This window comes from Larus michahellis, chromosome 8 (assembly GCF_964199755.1).
Source record: "Larus michahellis chromosome 8, bLarMic1.1, whole genome shotgun sequence".
Classification (NCBI taxonomy): domain Eukaryota; kingdom Metazoa; phylum Chordata; class Aves; order Charadriiformes; family Laridae; genus Larus; species Larus michahellis.
The window spans coordinates 31,931,778-31,950,477 of record NC_133903.1 but is presented as its reverse complement, the minus strand read 5'-3'; the positions used below and the strand labels follow the sequence as shown (position 1 = coordinate 31,950,477).

The following is an 18,700-nucleotide window of genomic DNA, read 5'->3' as shown; positions in this document are numbered from 1 at the left end:
TTCCATGCAAAATCAAAATAGAGAAACTTATTTTTACCGTTTATGTACAGTTTAACTATGACTCTATAGAATCAGTCGGGCAAGCACAAGCAACATCCTAGAAGAACAGATGCCCAAAGAGAAGTAGATTTTTGCCTTCAGTGCAAGAAAACCATAGTAATATTGATTGCTTTATTACTTATTGATGCCACCGTTTCACCTCAGAAGAAATAACAGAATGAAAGAACTACTATTCAAAATATTACATGAAATAATTGAATATTAAAATATAATTTGATTTTCATGTACTACAATGAAAAAAATGAATTGTAGACTTCAATTAAAATGCACGAGGGCTGTGAGTACAGACAGTATAGCAACTAATGCTCTGCAAAATCTCAATATTTTTATTGAAAAATACAACACCTGGAAGTCACACAGTGTTTATTATGCTGACTACCAATGTAAATTTACAAATCATACTCATAAATACAGAACACGTGCAGTGGAATGAAGTTTAATCCTGCATTAACAGTATAGCTCTTCTTTAAAGGTCTCAGAAAAATAAACCCATTTTCAGTGTCACTAACAATTAGCTACCTTTGGAAAGCTGAAAATATAACAAATAGAAGGACGAATGCCTTCTGATAGGCTGATGAACTGCACCCCCAAGTGGATATTTGCCTGCGCTGTGGGGCACTCCTGGGTCTGCTTTTTGCCATCTGGGAAGCAAGAAATCTGGAAATTCCATAAACATGTATGTGAAGTCCTTCAGAATACTCGAGTATAAGAGAAATGCAGGCCAATATTATTGAGGAAAACTACCGGCAGGTTGTAAATTCTCAATTATTCGCAGTGGACTGCTGCTTAAGCATAATATTGTGTGCTTTCACACAGTACTTTCAACCACGCCGGTGAATTCAGGCGCGCACACTCGCGGATCTGGTTTGGGCAGGGCCGCAGGGCCCAGGATACCCGCGCCGGGCCGGGCCCTGGCGGCGGCCACCCCAGGCGGACTCGGCCTCGCTGCCGGCCCCGAGCCTCCACGGAGGCCGCGGGCGCCCACAGACGCCCGTCACGGGCACGAGTGGCTCCGCCTTCGCGATGGCTCCCGCTCACGCCGATTTCCCGGTGCCACCCCGCAGGCCGCCCCCGGCCCCCCCGCCGCCGCTGGCCCTGGCGACAGCACCGGAGGGGCAGGACGCGAGCGTAACTCGCTGAGGGGCCGGCGGCGCGGTGAGCTGCCCCACTGTGAGCCGCCGCCTCGTCCCGCCCCGCCGGCGGGGCCGCCCCGCGCATGCTCCGAAGCGCCACCGTCGCCTCTGCGCGCGGCGCCGGGACCCGGAAGCGGCGGAAGCGGTCGGGGGCCGCGGAGTGCAGGGGAGTTTAACGGCCGAGCGGGCCCCGGGGCAGCGCTCGGCGCCGCGCAGGTGCGTGAGGCCGCCCCCCGGGCCAGCGGGTGGGGACGGGCCTGCGGGGGGGGGCGGGCGCGGCCATTTTATGTCCCGCTCGGCAGGGGCGGGCGCGGGGGAGGCCTTCGCGGCCGCCCCGGTGAGGGGGGCGGGTCCGGGGCGCCCTCTTTGCCCCCGAGCTGCGTGTCGCAGGGGCTCCTTGGCCGGTCCTCGGCTCCGCGGCGGCCCCGCTGGCAGGGGACAAAGGCATCGTCCGCGGGCCGGGCCGAGGGAGGCGGGAGCCCGGCCGCGGACTTGACACTTGGCGGTGACAGGCGGCGGGGGGAGGCCCGCAGCGGGCGGCGCGGGCAGCACTGGCAGGCGGCGGGCGGGTCTCCCGGCCGGCCCGAGGGGGCGGGCGCCCGGCGGGAAGAGCAGAAGGCTTGGCTTGCAGCGTCGGGGTTAAAGGGAAAGCGAGTGCGCTTCGGTGTCATAATAACAGCAGCAGCGCACGCCCGTCCCGGAGTATTTCTCAGGCCATATGCGTCTGGGAGCCGAGCAAAACCAGCCCCAGCCGCCTCTTTAGGTCTAATAACAGGCGGTGTCGGTACACTTGCTCTGAGTGCTCTTATGCCATGGTCTGGAATGGGAAGCAATGAGATTTTAGTTATTTAATAAAAGCTGAAGGTATGCGGGGTGGATAAAACTAAGAGTGAAACACAGAAAGCATTAATAAAGAAGGAAGTTACGATTGAGTGCTAAGAGTAATTTTTATCGTAATTCCTTTGCAGATTATGAAATTACTGTTACGTATTTTCTCATGGTTGGGAGCAGAACCGAGTCTTGACGAGAATTTTTTGCCAATCACCTATGAAGCTCCTGATTTTAAAGTTGCACTTCTGCAATGAAGAAAAGGAGACGGCTCGCTGCAAATGTAAACGAAAAGGTTCATCTTGGCCGCGAGAAAAATACTTCGGAACAGATTCTTGTAGTAGACTGTGCACAAGAAGTTGTCTCAAAGTCTGCAGAAATAACTCCTGCAGATCCGCTTGAATCTTCCCAAGAACTTTCACCGTCATCAGAACAAAGAAAGCTCCTGAGCTCTTTGCAGTATAACAAAAATCTACTTAAATACTTAAATGATGATAGACAGAAACATCCATCATTTTGTGATTTACTCATAATTGTAGAAGGAAAAGAATTTAGTGCACACAAAGTTGTAGTGGCCGTTGGGAGTAGTTATTTTCATGCTTGTTTGAGCAAAAATCCAAGCACCGATGTTGTCACGTTAGATCATGTAACTCATTCCGTCTTTCAGCATTTGCTTGAGTTTCTCTACACCTCTGAGTTTTTTGTATATAAAAATGAAATTCCGTTAGTGCTGGAAGCAGCAAAGTTTTTGGATATCATAGACGCAGTGAAGTTACTAAATAATGAAAGTGTTTCTAACATACAGACTGATGTGGTAACTGATGCACATACACCAGTAGAAACACTCAATGAACTGACAGGTAAACTACTGAACAGCCATCAGTGCACTTTTTGTGGTCGAAGCTTCTGTTACAAGAAGTCCTTAGAAAATCATTTGGCTAAAGCCCACAGATCCCTTTCACTCGAAAGAAAACATGGGTTAAAAATGGTTGAGAAGGCCGACTTTTCCACTAGACGTTCTATGAGAAACCGTAAATGCCCAGCTAAATTTGATAACAGTGACAATGAAAGTGGGGATGCCTCTGACAGCAATTTGGAAAAAGTCAGTTCTGACAAGGAAACATCTGATAGAAGTGAATTTGAAGACAGTGAAAGTGAATGCAACGCTGATGAAGAGGGACAGGAAGAGGAAATGTCAGGTGAAGATTCAGACTCTGAAGAACAAAGTGAAAAAGAACAGAACGATACTGAAGAGGGTTCTGAGGCAGTTGATTCAATGGGAAATATTCCTGAAGGCTTAGCTCCAGTCATCATTCAAAGCAGTAGCAAAAAACTACTGCAGTGTCCCAAGTGTGACAAAAAATTTGATCGAATAGGTAAGAGCAAGTTAGGTTCATCTGTTTTTACCATATGGTGGTGCTATTTGTATGGGAAATAAACTGAACCTTTTTCCTCTGTCCTAAAGAGTGAAGATCAGAATTTCTGGATCGTCTCACTGATCCAGTATGCTGCTAATTTTTCTGAATGTATTAAGTTGTTATGTCTGTGGTGCTAAACAGTTTCAATAAATGAACTGAATGCATTATTTGAAAAATCTGCAAATGCTAAAATTATTTCTTTTTCACTGCTCTGGATTCTGGTTATTAGCATCTGGTATGTAAAAGCAGCATTGAAAAAGGAGGGAAATACAGCAAGATATGAAACGATAAATTGCATGAAGTCTGAAACTTGGATTGTATTTTCTGCCAAATTAATTTTAAGTAACAAGGCTGTCGTTATTGCTGGAGTAAAATAGCACCATTGTCCAACAGCCTGAAATTCTTTTATTCTACATGATGTGTAGATGCTTACGACCTAGTCACTCTGACTTCTGGCTTGATTTTTCTGGTCTGTAGTTAACACCAAGTAATGCTTCGTCAGCTTAGTCTGTTCTGTTAGGATCATTTATGTTACAGTCAAATCTATGTGTGTAGTTACTCAGGATATCAGAAAAGTCAAAATTCCAGCTTTTCTGTCTTCCTTCCCCACATTAAAAGTAGATTACTACCGTACTCCAGAATTCTCGTATTCTTTCAGCTGGAATAAATGTTGTTATGGTCATGTAAAGTATTGACTTCCTTTTAATCATGGGAATTAGGAAAGAAACATTTCCTCATAGTGTTAGGCATTTTTTGTTGTTCTTATAATAGACGCATTGTGTCTTTCATCAGTTTGAACTTTTAGGATTTTATAAAAATGGGGTGGGGCTAGTGCGTGTGTTAATTCCTACTTGCAGCGTGCTTAGCTTGGTGAGGTGAAATGAATTTTCCAAGGTCACAAATTATATCATAGAAGCTATTTAACATTAAAAATGTGAGACTTGACTGTACATGTAATGCCATATCTTAAAATTATAGCAACATAGGATTTTTTTTCTGAATTTGAGAGCTTTTTTTTTAATATTGAAAGGCTACCGTGCAGAAATAAATGGCTTGTGAGTAAGGTTGTAATCGTACTTTTTGGTTTTGCACACACTGGAAACCCTTTTCTCTTTGCACTTTCATGACTTAGAATTCTAGTTTTCTGCTCAAAAAATAGCATTCAAACAAGTGATACATAAAATACTTCTTCATAAGCTTGTATTACTGTAGACAATTTACTTGTATTTTAAATTTATGAGCTATAGTACTTTTGTTTTCTGTATTTAACTCCTAGAAGTATGATGCATATTCTAGAGAGAAAAAAAAAAAGAAATACAAAGCAGAGTGCCTGCTGTTGACTTTTGGTAGGTAGATCCTTGGTGTAGGACTGAATTCTATCCTCAGGAAAAAAATCCTGGCAAACAGGAGAGGAAATACAAACGATGTGAAAGAAATGGGAGAGTAGTATTTATGGTAATATCTTGGGTCCCAAATACCGATCATTTGCAAGGGTCTGTATTGTTTATTCAGTGTTCTGTTATTTGAAAATACCTTAAAAATACCAGTTTGTTGCAAGACTGTTCCCTGTTCTGAAAAGGTACTTCACAATCAGTGTAATGAAAGAACAGCAGTATAACTTTCAGTACTTAAAAACAGAGTATGCTGTAGGGTTGAACAAGAGGGACTCGTAACCCTTGCACAGATTTAACAGTAATACAGAGCCCTTTTATTTTTACTCTTTATCTTAAAAATAGTCAAGACGGAAGTGTGTGTGGAGGAACCTTGAATCAAACACGTATGTGATCATTGCGCAGTTTTCAGTGGTATAAACCAGTAGAAATCTTTAGGTGTGTGTGGAAGGTATGTAGATCTTGACTACATTTGAGAAAGATATTATAGAACAAACCCCAAATGTGTATATTGTAGGTGATACCTGTTACAGTTTATGCTAACAGATTTTTTTCTTGTTTTTATATAGGCAAATATGAGAGCCATACACGTGTACACACGGGTGAGAAACCTTTTGAGTGTGATATATGTCATCAGCGCTATTCAACGAAGTCCAACCTGACAGTGCACAGAAAGAAACACTCTAGTGATACTGACTTTCATAAAAAGGAACACAAATGTCCCTACTGCAATAAGCTGCATGCAAGCAAAAAGACATTAGCAAAACACGTGAAGAGGCAAGTATGAGCAAATTTGTCTCGCATTTCTGAAGAATAATTTTTTTCGGTTCAGAAGACAAGATAAATGTATGTATGCACACAGTATATTCTGCATTATTTCTATAACTGTTTGATTTTCAAACAAGTATCTTCTCAAAGGACATGGGATTAGCAGTATTAACTAACCTGCCATAACGAATGCACAGGGACTGACTTAAGTAGCAGTAGTGGGTCTGTGGGAGTTCTACCATAGGTTTTTACTGTAAATTTTAGAATGCTCAGATTAGCTAGCACAGTCAGTCAGAACACAACAGTCTAAATAATTACTTGTGTTGCTTTTAATTTGGAGGAAGAATAAAATATCTTCTTTGGGTTTAGGTGTTGACGCAATACTGTTGATCGTAATAGAGTGGCTAAATAATTTCCATGCAGATTCTTTCAGGTGAATAATTTGTTTATGACAGGTCTAATTATAAGGTATTACTATTTACATACCGCTTTTATTCTCTTTAATTATCAATATCCATAAAGAATTATAATTGAAACTGTCCTTTGTCTTACCAATTGTTGTATGAGATTCTACAGGAGTCTGTAGTCAACACTGCTTGCCAGTAACTAGTGCCTTTAGAATTGTTTAATTATCAGTATTCTGTTCTGCTGGTTTGGTGATCAACTTTCATGACACATAAAGTTTAGGAATGGATATTTAGTATTTGGGTGATCTTCATCTTAGAAGGTTATAACTGCGTTCAACCTCTGTCTTCCTCGTAGGTTTCATCCAGAGAATGTACAAGAGTTTCTTTCTATCAAGAAGACAAAGAGTGAAGGTTGGAAATGTGATGTAAGTAATAATTCAGTACTTTTGTTTTTTTCATATAGATACTATGATATTTTGTGACTTGCATACTTAAGTGAAAATAAGGTATGTGTTTCAGTGACATCTCAACAAGCATTGTAGAGTGATGGTATAAATTTCCTCTTTATGTTCTGATTTAAAGACTGAACTTTATTCTGTATCTACAGCTTGTGACAGAGTAGATAACACCAAATAGAATTCTAAAATAGTTGAAGGCACATAAAGAATACAGTTTTTGGAAGGCTCTCTCAATAGGGAGGAAAACGTGTTAAATATGAAACACTTCCTCATTTACCATGGAATCATAGAATACCAGGTTGGAGGGTACCTCAAGGGTCATCTGGTCCAACTTTTTTTGGCAAAAGCACGCCTAGACAAGATGGCCCAGCACCCTGTCCAGCTGAATCTTAAAAGTGTCCAGTAATGGGGAATCCCATTTAGCTGCATAGGCACATCAACAGAATTGTAAATTTGTACTAAATTTAGTTGTAAAATCATAGAATCCTTTCCTTTTTTTTCCCCAGGAGAGGTATATGTGTGAAAGTTACATCTGCTGTGAAAAGGAGTTTGTAGAACTTCTGTTCTCTGTCTGTCTGCTGCCAAACCATGCTTTAAGGTTTCAAATGTGGGGTTTTGTTTTTTTGGGGTTTTTTTGTTAGAGGGAATTAGTTTACTTTTTCCTTTTTTTTTCAGGGCAGCTGTTTTGTTTATGCAAGTTACTATATGCCTCTGTATGTCTGTAGTATTATGTGCCGTAACATAATTACTAATCTTGCTGTGTTTATGAACTTTCACTTATAAAGATACAGTAGGAGGTTGGGAGATATCAGCCGTAGGAATTTGTAGTGTTCATCTGCTGGTGATGGTACTATCGTGGTTAACCAAAGGGTGTTGTCTTCCAGATGAAGTAATGTTGTGTGAACATATTACAGTTTCTGTTTCTTATGAGATAAGAAACATTTTAGTAGTGGGAATCAATCATGCAACATTGTTGATGTTCATTTCCTAGTAACCAGATGAATGATTTGGTAAATCCACTTTGTGGTTTGGTTGTTTGGGTTTTGGTTTTTTTTTGCTTGAAAATTTTAAGTTTATGTTAGGTAGAAATTTTTAAAAAGTGAGCTGCTGCTCTTGGACTGCCCATGTGCAAAATGGACTTGAATTGAAAGCAGGGGTAGAATTCTAGCTTTTATAGCAGTTGGAGAATGAGCAGAACCTTTAGGAGCTGTGACTTTGTTTTCAGGTTGTTTAGTATGTTCTGAGGGCTGAGGTGCCACGGATGTAACCTGCAGGATTTCTTCGGGTTGTTGGTTTATGTTGTAGTCCATGTGTGAACACAAGGATTTGGTGACCATGCTTTAGTCCTTCAGGAATATGAACAAGTTCACAGAAACAGTAGAGTATTAATAGTAAAGAAAAGCAAGATGGCCTTTATACTTTTTACAGGTATGAGATTTTCTTACACTTATATTTAACATTAGTGAGTTTTTAAACAAATAAAGCTGCTGCTCCTGATTTTCTGAGGCTAAAAGAGTGTTATTCAGGTGTGTTCTGAGAAACTGATTGCACGATTTAATGTATGGGAGTTAGGTAGTGCTAAATTCAGCTGTTACAGACAGTGGTGGTAGTTTCACAGTGAAATCAGTGAGCACCGTGTTGATTTATGTTAAAGAGTAGGACTCTGGTGTTAAATTGTACTACCTAGTTTAAATGCCTAAATTTGAGCTGTGGCTTGAAATCTGTAATGGAACTACATGCTGACTTTAATGACTACTACTAATTCTTGTATATTTAGGTTTTGATTAACTAAAAAGTTCACATAATTTTAACATTGTGGAAGTTCTATGTCTCTAAAATATATTTTGAGTTATATTTCTTCGTTCGTATTGGCATTTTCTCTTTAATACATGCTGGCAGAGAATTTCCCAGAGGAAATAAAGGAACGGATATGACTCTAGTTCTACAGTAGCTTATACTACAACAGCTTTTACTACACTCCAACTGAGCTGTTTGAGCATCCAAACCCAAGCCAAAGCTATTTGCGTTTTTTCCATAGGTTTATTTTCTGCTGAGTTACTGTGTTGAAACACCCTAGGAAAAGAGCCTGGTAAGGGCTGGAGTCAGTAGAAAGAAGGGAGGGTGGAACATAAAACTGCATGCAGAAGTTGCCAGTAGTTTGATTTAGGCTGCCAGGGATTGGCATCCTAATTTATTTAGTGCAATCCACTAGGGTTTACGTAGAACGCAGATTTTTTTGATGTTGACTGCAAGGTTTTACAAGTTGGGATAGAGTATGCTTTTGAATAATACATGTTTAACGTTACATCGCTGCACAGAGCAGATGAACTAAACTGTTAGAGTTTACGAATAGGAAATGAATCTGATTATAACTAATATATCTCTGACTAAGTGTATTATCATTTTAGATTTGTAAGAAATCTTTCACTCGAAGACCTCATTTAGAAGAGCATATGATCCTTCACTCTCAGGATAAACCCTTTAAGTGTACCTACTGTGAAGAGCACTTTAAATCCCGATTTGCAAGACTGAAACATCAAGAAAAATTCCATCTCGGTATAGAAACCTCCTTCTGACATGTAAACAATAGATTTAAAGTAAAACCTTCCCACACCATTGTATGTCCTAATCAGTCTGGTTTCCACCCCACCTCCTTTTCCAGTTCTCTCTTTTCCAGTTTTGTGGGCAAGTTGGGGTTTGGGTTTTTTTGTTGTTTGTTTTTTTACTTTTCTATTCAGCTGTCTTTTTGAGGCGTTGTATTGTATCTACATAAAAGCAAAATTTTGTCGAGGAAGAAGAATTAAAGTTAAGTTTTGTTTTAAAACTTTTTTGCATGAAATTGATTCTGAACTGTACAGTCAGATTCTTCTCGAAGTTTTCCAGAGACCTTTTACTTTCCTTCTGAAGTATTCCAAAGACTTTCTTATTACTACTGATTATTTCTGCCAGGTCGGAACTAGATTGGTGATAGTAATGAGAATGTGGTTTTTCAAACTGTCTACGTGGGGTTAATTAATTTTGACTATTAATTCTAAATTTTTGCTTTACAATCATGAAACTCACGAAAATAGCAGGTATTAGAAGTAACTTAATCGAGCAGAAAGTGCACAAAGTCTAATTAAAGTATGCAGACTGTACTAAAGATTAATCTTTTCTTAGCCAAAACATTTTGCTTTGTAAATTGATAAGGGTTTTTCACAAGTAACCAGTCTGTGCATCTTGTTTGGTTTAACTGACAGTTAATAATACTCTGTGTGTCTGTCTCCTTGTAGGGCCTTTTCCTTGTGATATTTGCGGACGCCAGTTTAATGATACAGGAAATCTGAAACGCCATATAGAATGTACTCATGGAGGAAAGAGAAAATGGACATGTTTCATCTGTGGAAAATCCGTTAGGGAACGGTAAGGAGTTGTGTGACTAATTGAACTTCAGTAGAATAGAGAAATATTTAGTGTACATTGTTTGGTTCTGAATATGTTTTAGCTTTGAGTTTATGAGACCATTTCAGAGGGCTAGTGTATTAAAAGGTAGTGTCAGAGCCACAGGTAGCATTTTAAGGGTGCCAACTGTAGGTAATTAGTTATGAGGCAGAACTATATTAAGAAAGTCTTACCTCTAATTGACTTTACTTAGGGTTCCTGTGTTCTGTAAGAACATCTTGCATTTGTTTGTAAATATAATATACTTACTGATAATATTTGATAATAATTTACTGATAATATAATATCAGTAAATATACTGGTGAGCACAGGAAGATGAGGAATATTGGTGAGAATGACTAAGAAGAAACTGAACTTCTAAAAACACAGTTTCATGGAAGATGGAACAATACTGTACAACCTTTGCTGCTGCTTCTCTAAATGGAGGAAAAAATGTTAATTCACCACTTTAAAAAGTGGAAGCTCAAAAAGTTGACTCATAAATCCTAGTATATAGAATAAAAGCATGGAAAAGCCATAGAAGTAAGATTCCCCACCCACCCCCATTTTTATTCTATGCATATGAGGGGAAAAAATTTGAATTTTAAACGGTTGTTAAGGCTTCAGTGCAGGTGTCTTGCACTGCTCTATAAAGGAGATCTTTTAAGTTTTGAAAATGGTGATTTATATTTAGGTTCTGAAACAATAAGCCTTTTCTTTTTAATTTATTTTGTCAGTATACAGCTTCATGTCAATAACTATGACTATGATTCTAGTTATGTTCTATTTGGGGAATGTGAAAAGATCTGAGTTTGTGTACTGCAGTATGTTTAATTTTTTTCTCCAATGACTGGTGAAGACCCCTGGAAGTATTTATTGTAAGAGGGAGATTTGTCCCTAATGGGTTTTGTTTGTGGTGTGTATTTTTAGTAGTTTGGTCAATAGGGTATGCATGTGTTAAAAGAAAATAATGAAATAGTAAAGAAGCTATGAAGCACAGGTAGTCTTTCAGTTCTACAAAGTTCACTTTGAACTGCAAGAAGAATTTCTGTTTAAAAAAAAATCAATACGTTTACTTATTCAGGTTTCATTTACGTTATGTAAGGCAGTTGAAAATTTAAATGTTGCTCTCATTAGAAAAGATAAAATTTTTGTGTAAAGCATAAAAAATATCTTTGAAAAGTTACATTTATAATATGTACTGGAAGGAGATCAAAGAATTTTCTCTTTTGTTTAGTTAACACACCTACCAGCTGTGTATACAGTAAATTTTATTGTCTTGATTCCTTTGCTCAAGAGGCATTTTCACCTGCATGCACTTTTTTTTTTTTTTTTTTACATTGGGAAGCAATAGTAAAAGTAGACTTACATATGTATACATATGTATGTGTGTATAAATACATATGTATTTAAATGAATTCTGTGCTGATTCAAGTTAAATTAACATCCATGATCTAGATTTCCTTCAAGTCTGACTTTAAAGCTCTGGCTTTATACATTTAGTAACAAGGAAATCATTACATAGAAAATAGTGTCAAAATTGATGTTTTCTTTAATGTATGTTGCCCAAATGTATATTGGGATAGTGTTTTGTTTCTTTGCTTGTATTATTTCTAGACACAGCCAGTTTAGTAAATAGTGGATAGGTTGCTTCACTGCCTTTGAATGTATGTATAAGTGTGTGTATCTCAATAAATTGGTGCAGTTATTTGGATGTATTTTGATCCATCAGAGCTAAAGAAACCGAGAAATTGATAGTCTGTTTCACTTAAAAGTGGCAGCGACATTGCTTAAAATTAAATTTTAATCCCTTTGTTAAACAGAACAACTTTGAAAGAACATCTGAGAATTCACAGTGGAGAGAAGCCTCATCTTTGTAGTATTTGTGGGCAGAGTTTTCGTCATGGAAGCTCTTACAGGTACAGATTTTTTTAAATAAGCTGCTAAACTGTCTTGCTTAGTTGATGACGTACATGCATTCATGTTATCAACAAAATTCTTCACAATGTATGTATTTTGATTTATTACAACTCTTAGAGCATTAGTATATGAATATTAAATATTGAAAGTATGTTAATAATACGTGAGAAGTCATTTAATTTTTAATACAAGATGTTAGCATTTTAAACACAGACAGAATCCCGTACAAATCTTGCGTCAAAGTTGACTTTCTTGTGCATCTAAAACTTTTGTGTCTTTGTTATTCAAAGAGAAAATAAGTGAAGGACTAAAATATTCTGCTAAACTAATGTCAGATATGGAGCTTAGCTCTGTTCTCTCTTCCTTTATAAGAGCAGTTTAAGCATACCGCAACTGAAAGTTATTTCCTGTGTGAAGCATTAAAGACTCTTCTGGTATTTTGCATTGAATTAGCAGTACAGATTATGTTAACAAAATTGGAATTTATGGTTATATTTATGACTATAAATATACAGACTTCATCTAAGAGTCCACCATGATGACAAGAGATATGAATGTGAAGAATGTGGGAAAACATTTATTCGGCATGACCATCTGACAAAACACAAAAAAATACACTCAGGTAGGCATTTTCTTTGCAAATTGGCTCCAAATTTCTGCTTTGAAATAAGACCAAATAAAAAAATTTATGGATTTTTTTTTCAGTACATGCAATGTTTTAGGCCCGATAAAAGTTCCTCTCACTATTTTTAAGGTCTACTAAAGAAGGGTTAATCTTACATGTTTTCAAGGTTTAAAAGACAAGTATTTCCTCCATGTTAACATAGAAAGCTGAGGGACAGTCAAAAACATGTAACAGTGAATTGCTTTAAAAATAATAATAAAAAAAAAAGCAAAAGTGAAAAAGGAGGATTTTTTTAATGAGTTCAGATTTCTTTTTTTTAATAGCAATTGTGTGAAACATCATTACCACAACACAAAAGAAGCTGTCACAGTCTCTGTCAAAGTTTGTACACTGATCACTTTAATGTAAGACCATCTAAGAGGTGTTGATGAAGTCTCTGTTATGGGGAAGAGGGAATGAAGGAAGGTCGTGGGAGTCAACCCTGAGAACAGCCAGATGGGGATGATCAGGAGGAAGAAAAAAAAAAAATCTTTCTGTTGCACTGAGAGCAGAAAGGTTATCAAATGTATAGGAAGAGCGAAGATTCCCTAGGGACTTTTCCATTTTCAGAACAGGATCCAAAGACACCGTGGCCTTCTAGAAGGCAAAATACTTTCTAGGCAGCATGAAAATACGAAAGTGATCAGAGTCTAAACTTCCCAAGCCTTTATTTTGAGGGACAGCTTCTTTTTTGGTGTTTGAAATCATAATGTCTGCTATAAAATAAAGAAATCTTTGAAAACTCAACTACAAAAAAAAAAAAAATCCTCTTTTCTACTCTATTTGCTTTCCCCCCTCTAGAAAGTTACATTCTTTGACTGTCCACACTCCTCCTACTTACATGAGAAGAAATATTCTGCCACTTTGTGGAAGATCTCAAGATGACTAAAAAGAATCAAGATACTTTTAAACAGCAGCATAAAAGAAAAAGGTAACTATGTAAATGAGGATAATTAAAAAGATAAATACTGTGATGTAATTTTAAGTTCTAAAAATTAGTAGCTGAAAATAATTGGTATGTTTAAATAAGCTTCTCCTTTAAAGCCCTTGAATTATTGAAGATACCACATTTTGGGTCATAATGAAGAGAGCAGATTCTCAGTCATTCACTTGTACCTCATGCAGTGCGTGTTTGGGGAAGTGTCCCTTAACTCATGAACATGAATTTCTTTGTAGAAATGACAAACGGTCAGTAATAGTCATATATAACAAGTGGTAAAAATCCTTACTCTGATAGAACCAACTTACTTCCGGAATTTTGTTCTTTGATAACAGAGAATCCTTCTCAGAGTAAGATATGGAAAGAGCTTGATTGGCTGGACTTTGTGAACATGGATCTACTGTATGACTTACAATTACAGCTCTTAGACATTTAAGAAGTTCCAGAAGATTTAACCAAAATGTATTTATTTTTGCGCTTGTAGGTGAAAAAGCACATCAGTGTGAGGAATGTGGAAAATGTTTTGGCCGAAGAGATCACCTTACTGTTCATTATAAAAGTGTTCATCTAGGAGAAAAAGTCTGGCAGAAGTAAGTGTTGGTTTTTTGTAGCTGAGTGAATATTTCTGTATAGTAACTGATTTTGTTGGGACTTGCATGTTTGTGCAGAATTCTAGCAGTCTGTGTTTGTTATACCCATTACCTTAGTCTTGATAGAGATACCATTATTATCATTTGAAGTGGATTTCAGAAAATTGCCTTCACAATTTAAGCAAGGTGTTTTCTTTGTGAATAAAATAAAAACAAAAAGGATCAAATTTTAATCTGTCAATTGTCTGTCTCAATGTTGTTCTAAATTGATGGTTTGCTGTAGCATTGTCATTGCAGGCTTGTTAAGACTGAATTATTAAACATCATTGAAGCACTGTGAGAACTATCCCACACTTTTAGAAGCTGGTAGCAGATTAGTGGCTCTGAAAGGAGGCAAAAACTTTGAAAACCAGGTTATGTCTATAAATTGAAAATGCAAGAGGGTTTTTAATTCTTGAGCTCCAAAAATAAGCCTTTCAGAGATTTTCAAATAAACTGAGACATAGTTGTTTTTCAAATTATGTGTTTTAACTGCTTGTACTCATTAGCATTGTGTAGAAGCCATTATAGGCGTGTCTGTGTTGAAAGTATAGGACATTGTCTGCTTATTCTCTTTGGTTTTTCTTAGTAGCCAATAGCCTAAACCATTCCTAGTACTTTATTTATGGCATAATTCCACCAAAGCGAAAGTCTCTTGTGGATGTTGGGTAAGAAAATGTTACTTAAGGATATTTTGGGGGTCAGAAAAAAAGTTTTAGTGGCTTTTGTTCTTTGAATACTAAGTGCCAATCCCAGCAGAGGGTAAGATTCAATATTGAAAAGAATCTAATTGACCTTCTTGGTACGCGGAAGCCAAGATATAGGAGCATGTAAGGAAATTTGGAAACTTTGATATTCAACTATTTTGCAGTTAAAGATTTCAGGTAGGACTGTGCATATAGCTTTATTGTAAGTTGGTTTAAAAAACAAAAGTATCTAACATAAAATGTCTTTTCTTCTTTAAAGATATAAAGCAACATTTCACCAGTGTGAAGTCTGTAAGAAAGTTTTTAAAGGGAAATCAAGTTTGGAAATGCATTTTAGGACACATTCAGGTAAAAATAAAATAAACCCCAACAAAACCATAAAACATGTAGGAATGTATTTTTATGCATCAACATTGATGGAATTATTTAATTCATTATGGTTGTTGAGCGTTCAGGGCTAGAGTAGCAGGAAGCAGCAAGACCTTTTATGCTTTCTCATTTGTTGCTCATTCCTGAATACTACCTTCTGAATATATCACTTGAAATATTGATAATTATTAGCACAGGTTTGTGGTATGCTCTCTACACCTCTTTCTTTAGTTTATTGGTGTATGCTCATGCCAAATTTACCCAGACCTTCTAATAATTTTTGTGGTCCAGAGAATACTACATTTCAAGTGGTAATCTAAGCAAGGATTTGAAATCCTTTTAGGAAGGTTTATGTCCTTATATGTTTGACTTTGGTTTTGCTGCCTTATGTTTAGGGAAATCATTGTCCTTTTGAAATGTATAGAAGTGCAGATTGAGTTCATTTAATACCAGTATCATAACAGTTTAAAGACTGTTCTTTTTTAATTGGTTTATATTCTGATTATCTTTGTGTGTACCTGACAGAAGTCATAAGTATTGGGAAAATTGTGTTAAAGGAGAAAGGTATGCTAATGTAACTTCTAAACAAACTTCTAGTGGCTCCTTGGATTCCAAAATTGATGCTAAACATATGCTTTTTGTTTTTAGTAAAATTCTTTTATACTAGGTCTCTGCGACAAAATGCATGTATGTATTTGCATATTTATGTGTGATATGATGTTACTCAGAATAACTAGTTCTTCTCTGTCTTTACAGGCGAGAAACCCTACAAATGCCAAATCTGTAATCAGTCTTTTAGAATTAAGAAGACATTAACAAAACACATGGTTATTCATTCAGATGCTCGACCTTTTAATTGCCAACACTGCAATGCAACATTTAAACGAAAAGACAAGCTGAAATATCATATTGATCATGTTCACGGATCAAAGGCTGCAGAAGAGGCATTGACATCTTCTTCAGAGGAAAAGCTAGTCTCCTTACCAGTGCAGTACACCTCTGATGACAAAGTTTACCAAACTGAGGCTAAACAGTACGTGGAACAGTCCAAAGCATATCAATCAGAAGCCAAAACTTTGCTACAGAATGTATCTCCAGAAGTATGTGTGCCTGTGACTCTGGTACCAGTTCAGATGCCTGATCCACAAGCCGATCTAGTACAGCATTCTGCTCAGTCACACGGCATTCTTCCTCCACAACCCGAGCAGACAGATTATCAACGAGCAACAGATCTATCATTTCTAGAGAAATACACTCTTACTCCACAACCTGCAAATATTGTTCATCCTGTAAGGCCTGAACAAATGTTGGATCCTAGAGACCAGTCATATCTTGGAACTCTACTGGGGCTAGATACAGCTCCTACTGTACAGAATATTTCAAACAATGAACATTCATGATCAGACCATAACATTCCACCTAATTTACTAAGCCATTAGCCAATAAAAGGCTGATATGGCAATTAAGATTTATATTTTATATTTTATTTGGACTCATGAGTCTTCTGCATAGTTTTGGAAAATCAGGTTTGTTTACATAATATTTGAACATTTAGGAACATTTTGATGCATACTGAAAGAGTGTTTCTTGTGATTTTAAGAGTTTTTAAAAATCTTATAGATGGTCTTTTAAAAATTATGCTCTGAAATATCTTTTAAGGATAGTGGCTGAAAAATGTAATTACGTATCTGGCTATTATTTTTTACAAAAAATTGCCTTTCTGCATCTCACTTTGAGTTAATGCTTTAAGTGTACTAAAAAGCATTCTGGAAGAATAAGGACTATTTCAAATTCAGTAAAAGTTGTAAGGGCAGGCAGGGATGTAAAACACAAACTTTGAATTATGTTTCACATAGAAATTAAAATATAATTTTATGTGAACCCTCTGGCATTTTGGAGGGTTTTAAAGTCTGCTGGACTCTAGAGCCAAGCCAGTGGACACAGGAACTAGATCTTCTGAGAAGTGATTTAGATATTTTATGAAGACACTAAACAGGGTGTTTGGTGATCCCCCTGAGTATAATTAGGCTGCCTAAATTTGGCCTCTTAATTTTTCCTTGATCTCTAAATAATGAATTATGTACGAAGATCTAGACAATGGTATTGTCTAATTTTCTACAGTTAGTGCTACATAATTTTAATATGCATTTTTTCTTGCCTTTTCAGTCTTGTTTGTCTTCTAAAGTGTGCCCCACACTCTAACTTTGAAAGAAATGGGAGTATTTGCAAGGTCATTTTAATCTATGAACAGTCATAAAGGATTGGCGTGGTTTATCCTTGTTAGAGCAAAAGTTATAACAGGATCCCACATTAGCATGCCCATTTTCAGGTTAGCTGTTATAGAGGAGAAATTTAAAGGCTCTTATTTCCAGAACAGTTCTCAACTTCTATTTAAAAAAAGGAATAATCGGTAATTCTAAATCTCTTGTGAGTTGCTAATGAAATTGTTTTGTTTCTCACTTTCTTGTACTGTGTTTATAAAACAAAGTCAAACTCTTGAGAGTATTTTATGTCTTTAATTACTTTTAGCTTTTTCTTTACTAGACGGAAGAGTTTTTTCCACAAGAACAATTTGAACTACAAGTCTAGCGTAATTCACCATGAAATCTAGTCTAATTTAACCTCATCAAGCTTTCTATTTTAAGCCTGCTTTAAAAATATTATTCTGTATTTGTTTGGTGAATATTATGCCAAAGAAAGTATCTGAAGTGATTTTATAATCTTCATTATTCCTCACAAGAATTACATACTAAGGCAAAATTTTCCCCAGTTTTCCCTATTCTTAAATTGCTGACTTAAAGTTTAAAATGGGAAACTGGATGTATGTGTATTATTGTAACTGTTAAATTTATCCAATGACCTGACCACAAGTGATCTGTGGTGAAAAGTTCGTTTGTCATCCCCGTTCTGTAAACTCTAAACGGCACGAATCATTTTCAATCCTATTCAAATCTTTGGTGTTAGATTCTTTTAATCCCCGTCTACTTCAGTGTTGAGCAGTTTGCAGGAGAGGGGCCGGAGCTGCCTGAATGTTCCTATTTTGAAGCTTGTACCCTAATGGATTCTTAACCTAAACACACCAAAGATTTCTGTTAGCTGTTAAATAGTGGCAGAGTTATAGAATTTTAAGTGTTATCGATATTTAAATAGGACTTAGCCAAAGAAGCACAATAGAAGTCCTAAACTTTAAAAGTTCAGTTTCTAAAACAGGACTACGTATGTTTAACTGTTCTATGTTTGTATCTCTAAAGGAAAATTTAGAGCTGTGCTCTGGGAATGTTCAGACTGACGTGCTGTAAATATATCTGGTAAGAAGCTGAATACTAGCAAATACACAGCAATAATGAGGCCATTGAATGCCACCTTCTGAAAGGACACTATCAAGTACTACCCTTCCTGCTTTCTAACTCCATCTTCATCTCCTTTCAAAATAAAACTGTTTCCGTCATCTTTACACTCCAGGGCTTGAAACCTGCTGGCTTACGTGTAGTTTTCAAGTCAACGTGTATGTATCATATTCATATTACCACATGTGGGCGTGAAACATGATCTCCAGCATTTGTGGCTGTACCATTAGAAATAACCCAA

At 37.2% G+C, this 18,700-nt stretch overlaps 1 protein-coding gene across 1 annotated transcript; it reads left to right on the top strand.

Moving 5' to 3' along the window:
- Positions 1–1,261: 1,261 nt before the first annotated feature.
- ZBTB41 (zinc finger and BTB domain containing 41) lies at positions 1,262–17,610 on the top strand. Its single transcript, XM_074597632.1, has 11 exons — positions 1,262–1,409; positions 2,162–3,397; positions 5,400–5,607; positions 6,361–6,430; positions 8,872–9,019; positions 9,736–9,865; positions 11,707–11,802; positions 12,319–12,425; positions 13,892–13,997; positions 15,003–15,091; positions 15,869–17,610. The coding sequence occupies exons 2-11, from the start codon at positions 2,275–2,277 to the stop codon at positions 16,510–16,512; spliced, it is 2,721 nt and encodes a 906-aa protein (XP_074453733.1). The 5' UTR covers positions 1,262–1,409; positions 2,162–2,274; the 3' UTR covers positions 16,513–17,610.
- The last annotated feature ends 1,090 nt before the right edge of the window (positions 17,611–18,700 follow it).

Excerpts from the sequence above, each read along its gene's own strand:
- ZBTB41 (XM_074597632.1), top strand. The coding sequence starts at position 2,275 with ATGAAGAAAAGGAGACGGCTCGCTGCAAATGTAAACGAAAAGGTTCAT. Across the intron at positions 12,426-13,891 it reads ACACAAAAAAATACACTCAG|GTGAAAAAGCACATCAGTGT; the intron begins GTAGGCATTTTC and ends TTGCGCTTGTAG. Across the intron at positions 15,092-15,868 it reads GCATTTTAGGACACATTCAG|GCGAGAAACCCTACAAATGC; the intron begins GTAAAAATAAAA and ends CTGTCTTTACAG.